The sequence below is a fragment of the Poecilia reticulata genome, chromosome 9 (assembly GCF_904066995.2).
Source record: "Poecilia reticulata chromosome 9, P_reticulata-male-v2, whole genome shotgun sequence".
Lineage (NCBI taxonomy): Eukaryota > Metazoa > Chordata > Actinopteri > Cyprinodontiformes > Poeciliidae > Poecilia > Poecilia reticulata.
In genome coordinates this window covers 17,898,855-17,918,535 of record NC_088838.1, presented here as the reverse complement: position 1 = coordinate 17,918,535, position 19,681 = coordinate 17,898,855, and the positions used below count along the sequence as shown (strand labels likewise).

The following is a 19,681-nucleotide window of genomic DNA, read 5'->3' as shown; positions in this document are numbered from 1 at the left end:
CACTTAAACACAGAGTTGTACATAAAGAAAGGTTTCTTTGGATTAGATGTGTATCTCAATTGCCCAGACCTCTTAGTAACCAACTGATCGCATGAGCAGGCCAGCAGCTGGATGTCCCTCAATGACCTGGACTCATTGTAGGTAACCTGAGTGTGTGTGTGTGTGTGTTTCTAGATGTGTGTGTGTGTGTTGATTTTCCTTCTCGTTGTGTCTCTGTGAATCTGCAGTGGAGAGTTTGGCAGCCTACTGCTTTCATTTCAAAGCTAACAGTGCATCCACACCAAAGAGATGGCTCTGCTGATGGAGCACCAGTTCAGGCAGCTGCCAGCTGACAGACAGGTGGAAACCAGACCGTTTCTGGATGCTGTGTCGTACCTTCCAACTTTCTTTGGTAAGTTAAGCTCCGTTTACTCAGTTTGCTGTAGAAGTTTCTTAGCAAATAGATGAAAAACTGCATAAAAAGCGTTTTTTTTTTCTTTACATATTCCATGACCTATTGTATTCAATTTCTATAACAGAAATAAAGTGACAATAGATATTAGGGATAAAGATTCGGAAATGTGTAAATTCTGCTAAGTGCTATATGGATTTTTTAAAATGCAAGATTTATGTCAGCATTAGCACTTTAAGGTCTCTAACTTGAAAGACATTGATTACAAACAGCCTGAAGAGTTTGAATCTGTTGTAACAAATCCCCAAAGTTTATACCTACAATGCTTCTCTTTCCAAATGATAATCTGGTTTGGATCGTGTTTCTCCCCATCAAGTTGTCCACAATCCTTCAGCATGCATAATTTAATCCACTGGCCTGGATTTTGAGTTGTGAAAATTGATTAGTACGGTGTTGAGTTGCTCTGGCCCATTCAGCAGCGGCACGGAGCAGCAATGCATCTTTGTGCAACTTCATTCTGTATTAATATGCTGAAGTCCCTCCATTGAATTTGCTACGTGAAACCCTTGAGATGAAACAAGTCCGATGCCACTATTAAACTCTTTCCTCCTCGTAGCTATTGTTTTTCCTGACCTAGAAACGCCTGGGCCAACTTTCCTACAAGCTATTAAGGTCTGGCACACTGCTAGGACAAATTCATTTAAGTGTCTGTCTAATTAGACTTGGCTGTGAGGATGGGGGTCGATTAAATTCCTAACTGTTCCTTTAGTTTTGCCCAACTCGCTCTAATTACTTTGGTTTTAACTATTTTCTCAGAATTATTTTTGAGTCAAGACTTTTTTTTTTTTTATCTGGTATAAAATGTATGTTTTTCAGTATCATAAAGGGTTTCTTCATGTGATGAGACATGAAATAGCAGCGAATGAATGCCACACAAGAGGACATCTCTGAAACTAGATATGTTGCCATCAGTGTTGAGGTGACGGGATACATAAATGTACATGCAATAGATGACAGTCATAACTAGTTCCCACCAACAGCTCAAAGGTTGAAAGAGGTCCAGTGTGTCAGCAGGTAATCAAGTCCTGGCCTGTTGACCTTTGCCGCAAGTCTTCCACCTGTCTCACATCTTGCTTTCCTGTCTGACCACGCTCAGAAAAACCCTTAGAAAAAGCTGAAAAAGTAGAAATTGTCATCTTTAAATAGCAAATGAAAACCAAGTCTGCTTTGTATAGTATTGTGCATTTTATTAAAGATGTTAAAGTGACCATTACATCTGCGCTAGGACCAGGTGGTCGACCAGATGTTGGGAGTGAGGCGATGAAAGAAGGTGACTCAGATAAAGTGAGCCTGGGGCACTGAGTGGCAATGGCGCAGTGCAACAGAATAGAGATGAAGGAGACTTTTGCACTATAGTATTCTCATTTCATGGACATTAAAACACAAATTTCATGAAAGGGTGAGAAGTGGAACAAAATTTAAATGTGTACCCCTCGCTTAGCTTGTCCTCTTGTCAAAAGTTTCACAAGAATCCGTATCAGCTTCCATCTTATCTCATCCATCAATATTTTTCCTTACCATCTCAGCTGTTTCTGTGTGTTTTTACTCTGTTTTTATATTTATTGAGATACACTTATTCATTCTCATTTTAGTCAATTATTTGACGTACCTTTGAGAGTTGCTATTTTTTTATTTTGTTGTGCTTTTTTTGTGTGCACAATGACAATAAAAGGAACTTCTGATATCATAAAGGCATTGTCATTTTGGTGACTTTAACTGTTAGTAAAGAGTTCATAGTTCCCCATTTATAAGAAGAACTTTGAATTTCCTGAACATGCAAAGTTCAAACGCAACTCAGTTTGAAATGGTAGGTTTAATAATGAGCATGTGTAAAAAGTCCTGGAGTTTACAGTACATACTTCAAACATGAAAGCCCAAGTTTGACGTGGATCAAACAGAACCGGTTCTGAAGCCTCTGAATTCCAACTTGGAAAGTTAGAGATCTAAGACCAATACCACGTTAAGATTCGATTTCGCTTTTGCTGCAGGTATTAACTATTTATTAGCACTTCTAATGGTTTGTATGTCATTAAACCAGTGGCACACTAAGTAGTTTACAACCTCTATTTGTGAGCAGGTTCCTTTGGTGTTTGAATGCATGAACTCAACAGAAAGAAATTATCATCTTGGATTGCTCAACGTTATTAGTGCCTTCACATTCCAGAAATCCTGTAATTTTATTACTTTCAGCAAGAACGTCTGAGACAAATCAAACTAAGCATGAATCCATTTTTTAAAGATGAGAATGCTTCTTTTAAAATGTATTGCTTCACCCTTAACAACCTAAGAAATGTTTTGATTAAACTGGTGATTTTGTTTTAATTCTTAAACGTCTCTCGCTCCATCCTCAGACTGCCTTGGCCCAACTATCTTTGCACCAGTAAAATCTGATATATGTGGCAACATCACAGTAAGTGTAATTTATGAGTTCACTGCTGTGACTTCATTTTACAGCAAAGTTAAAATGATGTGCGCTGTCTTAACTGACAGAAAATCAAGGCAGTTTATGATACCAACCCTGGACGCTACAAGACGCTTCAGATGCTTCTAGAGGCAGAGAAGGAAATGCACGGAGGTGATTGGCCTAAAGTTGGAGCAACGCTCGAGCTTATGTGGCTCAAAAGGTCTCATTATTATTTTTTTATATTTCTTTCAGTTTTGCATAACTCGAAATGATTTTTCTTGTTTTCAACCTTTGAAAATCCATAAACACATGCATGGTCTCTGTTTTTCCAGATGTCTCAGATTTATCCAAGTGTTCCTGCAGAGCCTGGTGGACGGGGAAAAGGACAGCAGCAACCCCAACCTCATCCGAGTCAATATCACCAAAGCTTATGACATAGCCCTGAAAAGGTATCATGGGTGGTTTGTTCAGCAGCTCTTCAAGGTCAGTTCAGGGTGAGGAGTTTTGCTATGTGTGAATCAGATGCACGAAGCTGAGCCTGAATATGACTTTTCCTCCTTTTAGGCAGCTCTCTATGCCGCTCCCTACAAGTCAGATTTCCTGAAGGCACTCTCCAAAGGTCGGGATGTGAAGGAGGAAGAATGCTTGGAAAAAATCAGGAAATTTCTCATCAACTTCTCTTCCACTGTAGATGCTGTTTATGACATGTTTAGTAGAATGAACGCTGACCTGGACTACAAGGTGTGACGATGGGAGTCTTCGTTGGGCAGCTGCATCATGGCTTCCTTTCACTGTCACAGGAGAAGTCCATCTTCAATCTGTTATTGTTTTTAAATTAAAAAAGCATCAAATTTTCTCAATCTTTGGGGGAACTTGAGAAAAGGATCCACCTACCGTAGTATCCTACAATAATTTAGGATTCTAAAAAAATCATCACAAATCCATCAAACCTTCATCATAATGTTCTGTGCTGTTTGTTTTTGTCTTCTGGTGGATTTTTTGGTCTGTTTAAATTTTTTAAAGAAATGTCTAATATTGATCATCCATTTTTGTCCTAAATAGACGTGTATCATTAAAGTGGCCCTGTTGCTTTCATCTTTGTGTTTCTCTTTTTTCTTATATTGACTGATATGTGTCTCTGTTTCCCTAACCACAGCACTTATCTGGACAGCAAGTAGTTCTACTGTATAGATAAATTGACCTTGACTTCATGGGTCAGTATGTGTGAACAGGATGGCCAAACTGAGAGAACAATGCAGGTTATCACTCATGATATTTCTGGAACAGGACAAACTTTTCCTGTTTCTTAAAGAAACATGAAGAGCGAAATCCAGTTGCTTTTTATTTAAGTTCTTTGGATTATTTCCACTTGGCTGACTATGAATGAACACTAACATATTCCCACAAGATTTCCACAGTTTTTTTCCACTTAGTTCTCAGCTGTAAGAGGAAAAAGAAGAATCTTATTCCTCTTTGGTTTCAGTGTAAAAAGAGAGCACGTCTCATAACTTTTGCCAATGTCTAGTTTTCTCCTGTCTGTTGCTACGGTGTTTTTATTAAGTATAGTGCATTTGCTGGCAAATATGAATCCACTTCGAAATTGCCTTTTCTAATTTCAGTTCAATTTTATTAAATTAACATCACATTTTAAAGTTATTCCTAAATGACTTTTTGTTTTCATTAATATTTTTCATGTAAAATACACTAAAGTAAAGTCATGTATTTTTTTCTTCTTTGCTCAAACTAAGGTATGCTTTTTTCTATTTTTTTCCCCAGAGGTCAGTCTATGACGTCCTTCTAGGTCATTTTGTTTCATTGTAATACATTTTAGAGGAGTCCTTGAGGTTAGGAACTTATAAAGAAATGTGTTTCTGAGATTGTTTCTAGTCATGAGCTCATTGGAAACAGGACAGTTCTTGAGTGTACAGAATAGAAAACAAAGATGACAAATTAATGACTGATGACCAAATAAGAGCAACGTCTGCAAGTTGTGTATAAAGAGACAACTAAGATTGCGTATGCAGTCAACACACTGATTTACATCCACACTTGGATGTATTGTTTCAAAAACTTAGAAAGTCATGACTGAGTCTCATTAACATGCTTACAAATAAAACCTTAAAGTACATTTGTTTATATTCTCTGCAGAAAAGCTTTTCAGTTTGATTTTTGTCTCAATAAGAAATGCTCTCTTTAGTTGAAATATTTAAAAACAAAGCCAACACTAGTACCTGACCTTTCTCACACACCGTAGAGGTCAGTGGTAAAACTAGGTTAATATTTTACAATGAAGTGCCTCTGAAATCCAAGGAACCGTCAGGAGAAAACAGTGTTTAATTTGGGTTTCTGGACAAACCTGTTTTTCGTTGCTACATGACAACAAGTGATCCCTTCTGACTTCCCTCTGTGAATTTGAATAGGTGAGAAACGTAACACCATTTGTGAAACCACATAAAGGCCATTATGAAACAAAGTAAATTTAACTCAAATAATAGCATGACAAGAACCCAAAGTAAGTCAGAATCAAATCAACAAACCTAAAGAGGATGACACTTTTATCCTAACGTAGCGTGAAAAGTCACTGAACTATGAGGAATTGACTGGTGTTTGATTTGGGTTTCTGGTGGAACCTGTTTTTTTGTTGTTGTTGTTTTTTTTGTGTGCATGATTTCCCCTTCAGGGTTAAGGCCTGCTGGCCTGCCACACCCTGCTTGTAGACCACTCAACTCTGTGTTTTCAAAAGGTGAGAAACATGCCACTATTGTGATTATATTAATTTTTACTAAGATGCAGATGACTAATAACCTCTGCTCTTTTTAAGTTTAAGTAAGGACAAATAAACTTTAACTAAAGTGGCCACGCTAAAAATACATTCCGGGTTTTTACTATAAGACAGAAATAAACAAGAGGACCTTGTTACCTCAACGTTGGCGTTGCACCGTCAACTGTCCCAACTTGTCTTTGAGTTTCCAGGAAAAAGGAAAAGTTTTCCAAGGATGATACCCGGTTTAACCTAATGCAGCTTTGTGCTGTAGTCCGCCTCTAGTGGCTGTAAGTGGTACTGCACCTCATACTTCCGCGGTCACTTCTTTAGGTAAGGTGGTGGCCACGTCTGTCCCACCCAAAATCAGAGAAAGCATCCGTTGTTCGGCTGAGGTCTGCGGTGGCTGGACTCATGTAGCAGGGCAGCACTGTGGTCAAAGTTTAAAACATTTGGTTGGAGACACATTGGTAGCAGGAGCGAAGAACCGGGAGCGATGGACGGGAGAGAGTAAATAAGTTGCAAGAGCTTTGAACTGTGAGACAAAGCGGATTGAGAAGTTTTGAAGAAAAGAAATATGAATCAGCAGAGTAAAAGGTGAGTTGCCTCATCTTTTCTACCTAAAGACGCTAGAGAAAATTGTGTATTTTGACTCAAAATTAGTGCACAAATTAGTGTGTTATAAGTTAGTCTAAATTTTAACCCCCACACTAAGACTCATATCTTAAAAATTCAACCAATATTGCGCTTCCTTCAATTTGGTACATTTTAATAGAAGATTCGAGTCTTTAGTGTGTCATTTTAACACAGAAACTACATGCGCACATCCTCCTGATAATGTGGACAATGTCACATCAGCAGTTGTCAGGGCTGGGACACTATCACCAGGAAACACTAGGATCTCCCACGTTCTAACTGTGGAGTTCCTCTTCCTGGACCCAATATGAGTGTTGTGTGTAGTTTGCTTCTTTTAATGTCCCGTCCATCACTTTAAAACATTAAGCACACACCGGGCTCTTCTTGCCTTTACAAAAGCCACCTATTCAAATGCCTGCTGGAGTGTAAAGGTATTATAATCCCTTGTGTCAGACAGAGGTTGTAAGTCATTCGTCTTCCTTTGTTGGATCCCAGAGCGAGTGTTTGTGTTGCTCTTTTACCGCTGAAGTCAGCTTTGATAGGTTGCTTTGGAAAATTCATAATGACATCATGCTGATCTACAAATGCCAGTCTTCCTGGTTCATTACAATAATATTTTTATGTGTTGTCTTTTTTGTCTAAACATATGAAGGTCTGGGCTCATCAGGTTTTAGCGTAAATCTTTGTGTGGTTTCCACAAGTCTTAAATGTTTACAACAAAGTTCTTGTGCAGTCCTTTACACGCAATTTTTTTTTTGTTTCTATCAGTCTATATTACCTTTTTATTGCTATTTTTTGCAGGTTGCCCACGTGCTTCAGTATCATTTCCAGTTTCTCCTGAAGTGAAATTTTGCACACCACTGCGATAAAAGGCATGAATGAGGTACAGAAGAGTTAAAACTAGGTTTTCTACAGAAGACTGAGTTTTAACTTTTACTTCAATATTATTCTCATTTTAAAATGACAAAGGTCCAGTTTCTTGTCAGTTAATCAAAAGCAGTTTTTATTGGGCTTTTATGTGATAGACCAAAAAACTGTTTTAGAAAGTAGAAAGGTGCACAACGAGCTGAAAAGTGTGGTGTGCTTTTGTATTCAAAACAATTTACCCTCACGACTTTAAATAAGATCCAGTGTAACCGATTGCTTTTAGAAGTCAACTATTCCACTTTTGCACAATCTTATATCAGTGTAAACAATACTCCTCTCCAAATGCCTCACAGGTTAGTTACAGAACACGAGTGAACAAACGACATCAAAGAGCAACACAGTCAGGGAGAAAGTAGTGAATAAGATTTAATGCAGATTGAATATCGATGCATGCCACAGTTTTTAGGTTTTAATTTGTAAACAAATATGAAAAGCATAAGTTTTTTTTAACGTCTCAATTGTACATGTTAATCTGTTTATAAAAACAAAATAAAATTCATTAATATTTGTGGTTGTTACACAAGAAAATGTAAGAAAAGAAGACTTACCGCAGAAATATATACAAAAAACATACGTAGCCATTTTTTTATTTTAGTACATGTAATTTCATTTTAGAATTTTTTTTCCCAAGAAATGATGCAGGACAGTCGTGACTCAAAAAAAAATAAAGAAAAAGCACTACAAGGAGAAGAAATATTTACTTGTGTTTCTGGTTAAACGTTTCCCCAACATTTTGCCATTGTTATCGTTCCAGGGCCGCTCTGCTCTGCTCAGAAGGTGTCACCTCGTCAAGGCGGACACCCTCGGTGCTCCTTCTGAGAACGCTGGAGATGGTGCGAAATCTCAGGCAGAAAATGATGCCGCATTCCCACTGTCTGAACTCTCTAACCTGTTTGAGAGCGAGGATGGCTCCCAATCAGCACAGGACACAAGTCTGGATACGACTCTGGAGCAGGCTCAGCCCGGCGTCCAGCCCGGCCAGCCCGGCCAGCCCTCAGACGGCAGACAGAACTTCAGGATGAAATTTCAAGGTGCATTCAAGAAGGGCATTACAAACCCAATGGACCTGCTGGAAACCACCATGTATGAGTCAAATGTGGTGCCAGGACCTAAAAAAGCCCCCATGGACTCCCTCTTTGACTATGGCACCTATGGAGACACAAGCAATCAGAAGAAACGCAGGAAGAAACTCCCAAGAGGGTGAGACTGCACTGTCTCAGTGTGTTTCCTTCATTTCTTGAACGAGACGTTCATAAACTGTGTAAACTGGAAAAATGTTGTCAGTATGCACACACACACTTTGTGTCCGTTCTTGGCCTAACAGAGAGTATGTTGTTTGATCCTCTGTAGCCGTTGAGGTAATATTTAGGCTAATGCTTTTTCCTGGTCGTCATCATACACCATACACACAGAGAGGTGCATTTATCAGAGCACTCAGCAGTGCTGGTGTTGCTTAAAAGGTCATTTGTCTCACTCAAACCATTTCATTCATAGTTTCTATGAATAAACACTAGATGAAGCGGTGTATTCTTCAGTAGTCGTGCTATATGACAGTGAAAACAGCACGTGAAGAAGCATTAATCTGTGTTTCTGTGTCCTTTCAGTAAAACAGAGATGTCTTTGGATGAGAGTCAAAGCACCGACCAACCAAAAGTACTGAAAACATTCACTCGCTTCACACTGTTCGACTGTGTGTCTCGTGGAGACCCAGAGGCCCTCAAGGGTCTGCTGGAATACCTGCAAAGTCAGGAGAAGAGGCTCACAGATGAGGAGTTCAGAGGTGAGTCCTTATCTTCTGATCTTCGTCTCTTGATGATCTCCTCTCTGTGACACTCTGTCCTTCCCTTTAAACTCTTGAACTGTGGTCCTCTGTGTGTCTCTGCTGGTCTTGCTGTTCCTATAGCTGCTCTGAGAGGATGTGAGGGGGATAAGGTGGAGTGATGTCAGCCTTTGTCCTGTTGAGGTCAGGCCAAATAGAAGCTTCCTGTGTGTCTGAGAAGTTTTCTCAAGCTTATAACAGGGTGAGGAGAGAAATCACAGCAAACTGCTGACAACCTCATGGAGATAAATATAGCTGACTGACTGATAGTTAAAGATGAAGGGTTCGTTTCACTTTACAAAGCCGGGAAACATTTTTTCCCCCATTGCAGATTTCTTCTGTTTTTGCCTTTTCGTCTCTTTTGCATATTTTAGATAATCAAAGAGGTCTTATGACTAAAAAACATAATCTCAGTAAATGCAAAACACATGTTTGAAGCAAAGATTTCGCTATATGAAAAAGTAATTTTCATCAAAAACTAATATTTGTTTGTGCCATCCTTGGAGGCAGAAACTACCATCAAGCTTTCGCAACAACGGCCAATGAGTCTTTTACAGCTTTTGTTCTGTTGCGACTTTGGGGAATTTTGGTCCACTGAGCTTTGCAGAATTGTTTTAATTCAACTGCTTTGGCAGGTTTTCAAACATGAATGGTCGGCTTGAGATCATGCCACAGCATCTCAACTTGATTCAAGTCCAGACTTTTACCAGGCCTCACCAAAACCTTTTGGTTTTTTCTTGCGTTGTCTTGCTGCATAAGCCAGGTTGGCTTGAACTTAGTCTTTGCTCAGATTCTTTGACGGGAAATCTTGCAAAAGTTGTTATTTGTTGTGGTTTTCTTAAAGATCTATTGTATAACACCTTTTTTCAGTCAAACCACATCTGTGTTTCTCTGTAGATTGGTTAATCCTGCCTGTTGCATCAGTCAAGCAGATCAGCTGAGACTCGTCAGTCTACTGTAGCTCCTCCAAGAATGCAGTCAGTTTAAATGTTTTGTGTCAATTGTGGAGCGCTATCAAATAATTATTTTGTTATAATATCTTCTGAGAACTTTACTTTGGAATATCCAAACTAACCATTTGAGGTCACAAACCAAAGGTCTCCCATTCTCATCCTCATGTCATCCAAATATAATGTGTCATTCAAACACACCTTCAGAAAGCTCTACTTGTCTCTCATCAGTCCACTGAATAATTTCCTGTAAGTTTTGGGAATAATTAAGATATTTTGTGTGGATTTTATTTGTGTTCTTTTTTAGTTTAGCAGTGGCTTTCAGCTTAGGACCCTCCCATGGATGGGATTTTTGGCTGCTTTTTTATTTCTGAAGCTTAACTGATGTTTGCAGTTCTTTAGATGTTGTTTTTGGTTGGTTTTAGAGATTGTCTCTGGTGGGCGACAACAAACAAGTCCTCTCTACATCTGCTTACTCACTATGATTCCTGAATAGAGATTTCAGGAACCATTTATTTTTTTGAACATTATTTTTGTAAAATAGACTGAATTAGGGGTAATTGTCTTTACAATCTTTCCCAGAGCTATCCACTGGAAAGACGTGTCTTCCCAAAGCCCTGCTCAACCTTTACGGTGGTCGGAACGAAACCATTCCAGTGCTGGTGGACATTGCAGAGAAGACGGGAAACCTCAGAGAGTTTATAAACACTCCTTTCAGGGACGTCTTCTACAGAGGTAGGAAAATAAGATCACAATGTGACATGTTATACAATATGTTCATAGTCATCTTTTTTTGTCTGTAGTTGCAATTGTTAGAAACTCACTGTTGATCATTGCATAACACCTTTCAGACTATTATAATCTGAGAAGTGTAGTGTTCATTTATATTCATACCCTTTGACTTTGAAAACCCTAAATAAATATCAATGCAACCAGTGGCCATACAGAAGCAACCTCGTTAATAAACAGAGCCTTTCTGTATATAAAGGACTTTCCATATAAATGCAGATGTTCTGTGAAGGCCTCAGAGGTTTGTTAGAGAACGTTTGGGACCAAACAGCATCGTAAACACAAAACAACACAGCAGACAAGTCGGGGAGAAAGCTGTGGAAGAGTTTAAAGGAGGGTTAGATTATAACGCAGCATCACAGGCCTTCACGTTATACCACAACATGGCTGTGACAAGGTGTCTGTTTAGGTGAACAGCCGAAGTGGTCAATTACAGAGCACAGTACCATGACATGGTGCATTTGGTGTACCATACCAAATGTATGGTATTCTGAATAGTCAGTGTATATAGTCAATCAGATTTCTCTCATACTTACACCATCAACTTTACAAAGACGCATTTCCCAACAGTCATGTTGTGGAATTGCACTGCAGAGTTGAAAATCTTTTCCTTGCTCAACTGTTCTTGCAAAATTTCTGTCAACAATGCAAATGCCTACATTGTGTAATCAAATCTTGGAAAAAGCCTCGGTTTAGGTGATATGTTTGCAATTTACCGCTATGAAATGGTTTGAATGGCAGTAACTCCTGCAGCTGTCTTCTGTCTCCAGGCCAGACGGCGCTCCACATCGCCATCGAGCGACGCTGCAAGCATTATGTGAAGCTGCTGATGGAGAAGGGAGCAGATGTCCACGCTCAAGCCCGGGGACGCTTCTTCCAGCCCAAAGATGAGGGCGGCTACTTCTACTTTGGTAAAGCAACGTTTTTGCCATCAAGAAGCAGACGTTGTTGTGCTTCTGTGTTTCCAGTCTTGCAACACTTCATTCTGACTCTCACCAAGTCTGGTTTTTATCTTTGCAATAATGTGCTGTTCTTGTAATTTCGCTGTCTCATTTCTATCTCCCCCTCTACCCATTTTGGTTACACTGTTTTTAACTCACGTCTGTGTTTTGAATTATTTTCCGAAGTGGCTGGCAGCGTTGAAATGTGAAAGCATGGAAAGTTTTTTCTAAGACGCAGATGCCTTCGCTGCCAAAAAAAAAAAAAAATGAAAGTGACATCAGAACCTCACCCTCTTTTTATGTTGAATGTGGCAGATTTTGGCAGGCAGGAGAAAAATGTGGACAGGATACTCCACCTAAATGTTTTTGAAGTATGGTACGAGAATTTGCTACTTAAAATGCTCCATAACCATGTAAAAAGACGAGCATTATACTGAGACAGTGAAAGATGTCTGTGTTCTGCAGTTTGGAAACGTAAACATCCTCTACTGGTAGGAAGAGCCTCTCTGACCTTAACGCAGGCAGGACAAACAATTAGAGGTGACTAAGCTTAATGGCGTCCTCTGCTGGCTACAGTGACAATTTAACCTCAGTCATTACTATCGAACCTCTTGGAATATTTGCTTCATTCTTTTATTCATGACGAAATAAAACATTCATTAGCAATCGTCGTAAAGAATCAACAAGTCTTTCTTTAAAGTAGAAAAATGTAAAGTTTTGCTTACTTTTATAATATTTTACCTTTTCTTAAATCCAAATAACTTTTTCGATTAAAATCAAGTGTCATATTCCTTTTTCAGCACAGAGGTGAGGATTTCTATTTTCACTTAGCATGGTTGTCATTCCCCAATCCCAGCGTGTCCGGGGCACAGTGTGAGTAATTTGCTGCGGAGCTTTGCGGTGAGGTGAACAGGAACCTGGCAGGGCTGTTGGCTAATGGGATTTAGGCTCACGCTAACTCTCTGCATGCACCCGTGCAAATCCATGAAGAGGAGCGTTTCTATGTGAGGTGACAAAGTAATCTGTCACCCATGGCAACGGCTCATTTTCAGCAGCTGCCTTTGGCACTCTGGCCCCTCTGCGCCCCTCCCTCGAACAGCCACTAATTGTGCAGCTTTCATGCAGAGGATTTAAGTCGGATCTGTGATCCGTGTTTAGTCTGCTTTGTGAAAAACTACAGATGCCAGCTACGGCTCTTAATTAACCCTGCTATTCATGTTTTTTTTTTTTTTCTAATACGTTCAATCTGAAGGAACTGTTCCGTTCCCCTTCAGGTGAGCTTCCCCTCTCTCTGGCCGCCTGCACCAACCAGCCTGACATAGTGCACTACCTGACAGAAAATCCACACAAGAAGGCCGACCTGCGGCGCCAGGATTCACGCGGAAACACTGTGCTGCACGCGCTCGTGCACATCGCCGACAACACCAAGGACAACACTCGTTTCCTCACAAAGATGTACGACCTGCTGCTGATTAAGTGTGCCAAGCTCTTCCCAGACTGCAACCTGGAGACGATACTCAACAACGACGGCATGTCACCCCTCATGATGGCCGCCAAACTTGGAAAAATTGGGGTAGATACGTTCACAGTGTCATTGGATCCTCATGCATCCTGTCTGTATTATTAAACATAGAATAGAATAGAATAGAATAGAATAGAATAGAATAGAATAGAATAGAATAGAATAGAATAGAATAGAATAGAATAGAATAGAATAGAATAGAATAGAATAGAATAGAATAGAATAGAATTGTTGTAATGTTCCCAGTCTACCTGTAATTCAGTGAAGAATTAAGGCTTTCAGTATGACAACTTGTGACTTATCATTTAAATTGCTATATTACTGTCAGGATGTAGTTCAAACATTGGGATTTCTGCTCTTGTTCTGAGCAGCTTTGTTATTTTGATGTCCAGGGTATCAACACTCCTCTGTCAGCCATGCAATGATCGTGCAAGTCTCACTTTTCTCCACATAAGCGCCCCGTATTTACGGCCTCTGAGGGTTTCAGTGTACTTGAAGGTGAAACAATATCACACCAAGGACACACAACTCCAAATGAGTTTTACCCAGAAGAAATTTGGATCAGACACTAAGAACAAAACAAGTCAGTGTTTAACCTAAATATTGTGGTTAAACAATCTGGATGTATGTTTGGGGAGAGGAGGCATTGATTTAACAATTAGACTGATTATTGGTGGATATTCACAGTCATTTTGTACAGAAAAAAAACAAGCTAAGACCTCTGTAAAAGTATGCACTTTCTAACTTGATAGACTTTATGCTCACAAACAACACACAGTCGCCCCACAGGTCTAACAGTTGACTCTGTATAAACTCTCTGTCCTAGCCAATGTTGTGTTCTCCAGATCTAATTGTTATCTAATCCTGGGGGCAATCTGTCCAACAGAGGGTTTTTAAAAAAAATAAAAACTGTTCATTGCTGTTTGCTTCCACAGAGTTACCTCATATGTCTTCACTTGATCTTTTTCATCTTTTTTCTGTTGCCAAAGAGCAACTGCACATTTATTTGCCATAGTTCTGTCAGAAAGGTCTTTTTTTTGTCCACAGTCAAACAGACTGACAGATTTAAAGATGATGACGTTACAGGTGCAACATTATCATCCATGAATACAAAAGTGCTTCCTCTTTTAGAGGATATGTGTTTTAAAATGGTCTGGTTCAAAAAACATCTAAAAGGCCAGTTGTGATTTATGTCTCTTATTTTCAAGATTGTTTTTCTCTCTCTAAAATATATTTGAGTTTTAAATTAAATCTCAAAGACTAGAACTCAGTTCCCCTATATTCCTCCAGGTTTTCCAGCATATCATTCGACGTGAGGTCAAAGATGAAGAAGTTCGTCATCTGTCACGTAAATTTAAGGACTGGGCTTACGGTCCAGTGTACTCCTCCCTCTACGACCTGTCCTCATTGGACACATGTGGAGAGGAACCATCTGTGCTTGAGATTCTAGTATACAACAGCAATGAGGTAAAAAAAAAATCCCAAGAATATTTTATTTGCATTTGGAAAAAAAAGGGTGTTAGTTTATGTTAAATGCTTAATTTTTCTTCAGAAAGTACACGAGATGCTGGCTGTGGAGCCCATCAATGAGCTGCTGATGGCCAAGTGGCAGAAGTTTGCTGCTGCCACTTTTTACATCAGCGTGGTGTCCTACCTCATCTCCATGATCATCTTCACCTTGGTGGCGTATTACCACCCAACAATGAAGGAGGTTGGTGTGACTCAGCGTTAGCCACATATATTTGGCTTTATTTTATTGGTTTCTATGTAACACAACGTCTCCCCTGCCTCACAGCATGATGCTGCCACCCACATTTTTTCCCTGCTCTTTCCGTGATACTGGTGCTGTTTTTATGCCAGTCATGGTGTTTGCAATTGTGGCCAAAACATGAAAGCTTGCCTTCATCTGTCTATAACAAATACTCACAGAAGGCTTATGAAGACTTTACCCTTGCTTCGATATTTTCTGAAAGAGAATGAGCACCTGCCATGTAAAGTTACTCCATAGCTCTCAGTTGAGGAGATCACAGAAGAATGCTGTCAAATCTCTCATCTCTGAAGGCACTCAGCTGCCACATTAAACACAAAGACAAGCTTAAGAGCTTTATTACATATAATTTTTGAATGTGTGTGAGTTTAAGTATAATTTTGTCCCGTGTGTCTTTGCAGTCAATTTTAACACCGATTTAACTAAATCCTTTTTTTTTTTGTTTGGGACATTTCTTTAGCCGCCTCCTTACCCCTACAAGACCTCATCTGACTATTTACGGATGGCTGGAGAGATTGTAACACTGGCATCGGCGATCTTCTTTTTCTTCACAAATGTAAATTATTATACCTTATTTATTCCCTGTAGTCACTGTGTCATTAAACCACCATGTAACAACGTGTTGCCGGTGAAATGCTTCCGTGTGTCTCTGCAGGTTAAGAACATCCTGCTGAGAAAGTGTCCTGAGGTGAAATCTTTAGTTTTTGATGGATCCTTTCAGCTGCTGTAGTAAGTCTCTTTCCTCCATCTTTGTACCTCCTCTTGTGTCTCTTTAAGACTTTTATCCAAGGCAAATTTAACATCCTCTTAATTAAGTCACCCACTTAATCACGTAATTACTCACACTTCTTGCCGTTTTTTTTTTTTTTTATAGTTTCAAAGATGAGGATGTCTGGCATCAGTTCAACACATGTTGATTTGAATCATCAGCTGCGATGTTGATATTTTAATAAGCTCCATTTCATTTACAACATTAACAAATCTTTCCCTCCTGCTTTGTCCAGCTTCATCTACGCTGTCCTGATTATCATCACTGCTGCTCTCTACCTGTCTGGCATCAAAGCCTACGTCGCTGTGATGGTGTTTGCACTCGTCCTGGGGTGGATGAACACGCTTTACTTTACCAGAGGCCTGAAGCTCACTGGTACCTACAGCATCATGATTCAGAAGGTCAGATGATAAACTCTGACCCCTGACTGAATGCTCTGCACTTTGTGCATACCTTGACTTTTCTTGTTTTTTACCTTACAGATTCTTTTCAAAGATCTGTTCAGATTCCTGCTTGTCTATGTGCTCTTTATGATTGGTTATGCTTCAGGTGAGCTAAGAGTTAGCCTCCCTCTAACTCTGAGTGAGGCTCACTCTAATATGAGTGAGCCTCACTCATATTTAGCCTCATGCTTCTAGACTGACATGTTAAGCGCCCTACTCTGTTTCTGTCCTGCAGCCTTGGTGTCTCTGTTGCCAGTTTGTCCCACGGAGTCTGCTAAGAACTCCACCACCTACTGCAGGAACCCAGACACTTTCAGCACTTTCCTTCTGGACCTGTTCGAACTGACTATCGGGATGGGAGATTTGGACATGATCCACAGTGCACTATACCCTGGAGTTTTTCTCATCCTCTTAGTCTCCTATATTATCCTCACCTTTGTGCTGCTACTCAACATGTTGATTGCCTTGATGGGGGAGACAGTGGGACAGGTATCCAAAGAGAGCAAGAAGATCTGGAAACTTCAGGTGACGGCTTTTATTCTAACCCAAGTCTTTTTTTCTTTTTATAATTGTTAGATTAAAAAGAGGATTCTCGCAGAGAGATTTCAGATATACTTAAATCCTTAAATCCCCTCCCCCCCAAAAAATTATCCTGCTGACAAAATCCAGCTAACATAGCAAACTTTTACACCCACAAAGTCCAAATTATCTCGCCGAAAGAGCAAATGTCACTGTGATGGGTGAACTTCAGAAAAATATGCCAAATTAGCTGAAAGTCCCTCAAATTGAATCCCTGCTATTGACTTGCTTTACTTGCAGTGGGCAACGACTATCTTGGACATCGAGCGCGCGTTCCCAGTGTGTATTCGCAAGTCTTTCCGAGCCGGGGAGATGGTGACTGTGGGGAAGAACCTAGATGGTTCACCAGATCGACGGTGGTGTTTCAGGTATTTACTGGGACCCTTGACCTCTTCATACAGCCCTATGATGACAAAAAAAAAAAAAACTAACGTTTTCACACTAAAAATTTTATAATTATGATTAAAATTATTACTTTATAATTATAAATAAATAAAATAAAAAATAAATACAATTATTTTGTTTATTAAAAAAATAAATACTATTATTGTATTTATTATGAATTAAATAATAATATATGAAAAAATACAATTATTTTATGATTTTATTTTGTGATTTTTTTTTTAGGTTTTAAGTGACAAACCAGCACACAATTGTGGAGTTTAAGAAAAACGATGAATGGTTTTCAAAACATTTGCGAATGAAAATCTGAAAAGTGACAAAGGTTTAGGTCTGGACTTTGACTGGACCGTTCCAACACATGAATATTCTTTGATTGAAACTGTTCAAGTAAAACGTTGGTATCCCTTCATAAAGTCTTTAAGTCTCTATTTGTACTACAATCCCACAGCATAATACCACCACACTCTGTTTTATTTTGTAGATTTCATGTAGTACAGTTGTTATATTTCTGACCAAAAGCATCTTCTTCCTCAGCTTTTCTGTGTTCACCACATAGCTTGTGACAAAGTGCAAATGGAGCTACTCATTATTTTGGCCATCTTTGTTTCCATTTCATTTTCTACTTTAAATTTATTCTCTACTTTTTGGTTAGTCTACAACATAACACAAACAGATCTGAGGCTGTTGTCAGTCAGAACGGTGTGTTGCTCCTTCAGGGTGGACGAGGTAAATTGGTGCCACTGGAATCAGAACCTTGCAATAATCAGTGAGGATCCGGGCAAGACTGATATGAGCCAAACCAACGGGGTGCAGCCAGGTGTCAAAAGCCTGAGGAGAGGTGAGATCCTGACGGCTGTGATTAAATTCATTCCCGTTTAACAGAATCCAGTCGTTTGGACCACATGCATGTGTACGATTGGATTGTTTTTCTCTCCCTCAGACCGCTGGTCCACTATGATCCCTCGGGTGGTGGAGTTAAGCAGAGGCCCTCGCTCTCATGATCTGGTGGTAGAGATGGAGCCCCTGACGCCAAGATAGCGAAGCCTGCAGAGACTCTGTTCATTCTTGTGTCAAAGCCGCCGACTCTGGTATTACGTTTCAGGAGATATTTTTGGTCAATAAGCCTCCCAATTCGCACATGACTCACGCCAGAAATTCACAGGCAGAACGTAGAGTAATATAATGTTTTATTTGTAAAATAACAGAGGTTTAATCCTGCAGACTGACACTGAGCACACAGTTATAGGTGAAAACAAACCCGGAGATATTGTAACAGTAAATGTTTGCTCTTGGTAGAAGATAAGCTGCAGTTTGTAATTAGTTTGTTTTTGTTTTTACTTGTACAGAGGCGTAGGAACCCTAAATCCTTAATGTTCTGTTCAACTCTGCATGTCAGACAGTAGTGGGCGATCACTCAGGGAAATCGGATCATTTCAGCATTCGGAGTGTTCCTATATTCTGAAAGTAAACAGCTTTATAGCTTTTCTAATAAGCATAAACAGATTATCACTGCATTAGCACATTTTTATATTATTTTTGCAGCTACGATCACACTGCAAGATCTTTTATTTTTTTCTTTCCAAAAGTGTTATCCAGCAAAGATAGAGATAGCAAGTAGCTTACCTTATATTAAAAACTTAACCTTAGAGACTGTTCTCTGCATGCTGCTTAGAATATTTCGTAGGTGGAAAGTTTCAGGATATATCCAATTTATGCACCATATGTTTTTAAAATCTTTCTTTATATTGTATTAATGAAATGCACTCCCATGAAAAGAACAGATTTGAACTGGCAGCTTGGGCAGAACAGCTGTCAATTGAGATGAAACAATGCACTATGCCAACTTCTGATGTGCACATTATTACATGAATACAAAGACGTCATCCCGAACAAGATGGGCAGGTTATAGTTGTCAAGCAAATATGCAAATCAAGACAATAGCCCTTCGTGTTGTGGCTTGTCTTTGAATTTGCAGAGTTATTGTTCCTTTGCAGCTGCGGTATTTGCATAATCAACTCTTAGTCCGAACCATTGTATACTTCCCCTCAATTTGCTGCAGCGTTTTCAGTGCAGTTGGCATTGTGCCCTAAACAGCGTCGTCCCTTTTTTCCCTTAATGGGCATCGGCTGCATGCAGGGTTACATGTGCATCATTGTGCTACAGGACCTGCGTTTCATTGTTTTTACAGGTCCACTACTGCCTTAAGGTCACAAATCATTGGTCTCTGTTTACATTTCTCCAACATGTCTATGCATTAGTGTATTGTTTTTACATTGCCATAAAGAACAGTAAACACTGACAGATTTTATAAACCATTAACTTGAGTCTTTATTTGTTTCTGTGCAGGTGAAGATTATTTTTATATATAATCAGCATCTTCAAAAAAATTACATTTTAAATGAGATTAGAAAACAATAAAAGATACGTGAATCAGAATCCACAATGAAAACAAATTCTGGGAACAAAAATGTTTTTTTTTAATATACACAACTAAATTAGATAAAGAATTAGAAAATATAA

The 19,681-nt window shown here is 39.3% G+C and overlaps 2 protein-coding genes across 3 annotated transcripts; both read left to right on the top strand.

The window, feature by feature from the left end:
* Positions 1 to 33: 33 nt before the first annotated feature.
* gltpa (glycolipid transfer protein a) lies at positions 34 to 3,950 on the top strand. 2 transcript variants are annotated; one of them, XM_008418707.3, is made up of 6 exons: positions 34 to 391; positions 2,803 to 2,861; positions 2,942 to 3,075; positions 3,188 to 3,338; positions 3,420 to 3,474; positions 3,547 to 3,950. In XM_008418707.3, exons 1-6 carry the CDS (start codon positions 289 to 291, stop codon positions 3,600 to 3,602), a joined length of 558 nt encoding a protein of 185 aa, XP_008416929.2. In that variant the 5' UTR covers positions 34 to 288; the 3' UTR covers positions 3,603 to 3,950. The 2 variants fall into 2 exon arrangements, with proteins under 2 accessions (XP_008416929.2, XP_008416927.2); XM_008418705.3 differs by having other exon boundaries at positions 37 to 391; positions 3,420 to 3,950.
* Positions 3,951 to 5,941: 1,991 nt separating this feature from the next.
* trpv4 (transient receptor potential cation channel, subfamily V, member 4) lies at positions 5,942 to 19,480 on the top strand. The gene is made up of 17 exons (XM_008418708.3): positions 5,942 to 6,213; positions 7,054 to 7,135; positions 7,934 to 8,379; positions 8,784 to 8,959; positions 10,531 to 10,683; positions 11,508 to 11,648; positions 12,953 to 13,251; positions 14,491 to 14,667; positions 14,753 to 14,911; positions 15,429 to 15,524; positions 15,624 to 15,697; positions 15,973 to 16,138; positions 16,220 to 16,286; positions 16,416 to 16,705; positions 17,000 to 17,127; positions 17,878 to 17,999; positions 18,102 to 19,480. The coding sequence occupies exons 2-17, from the start codon at positions 7,127 to 7,129 to the stop codon at positions 18,197 to 18,199; spliced, it is 2,601 nt and encodes an 866-aa protein (XP_008416930.2). The 5' UTR covers positions 5,942 to 6,213; positions 7,054 to 7,126; the 3' UTR covers positions 18,200 to 19,480.
* Positions 19,481 to 19,681: the final 201 nt, after the last annotated feature.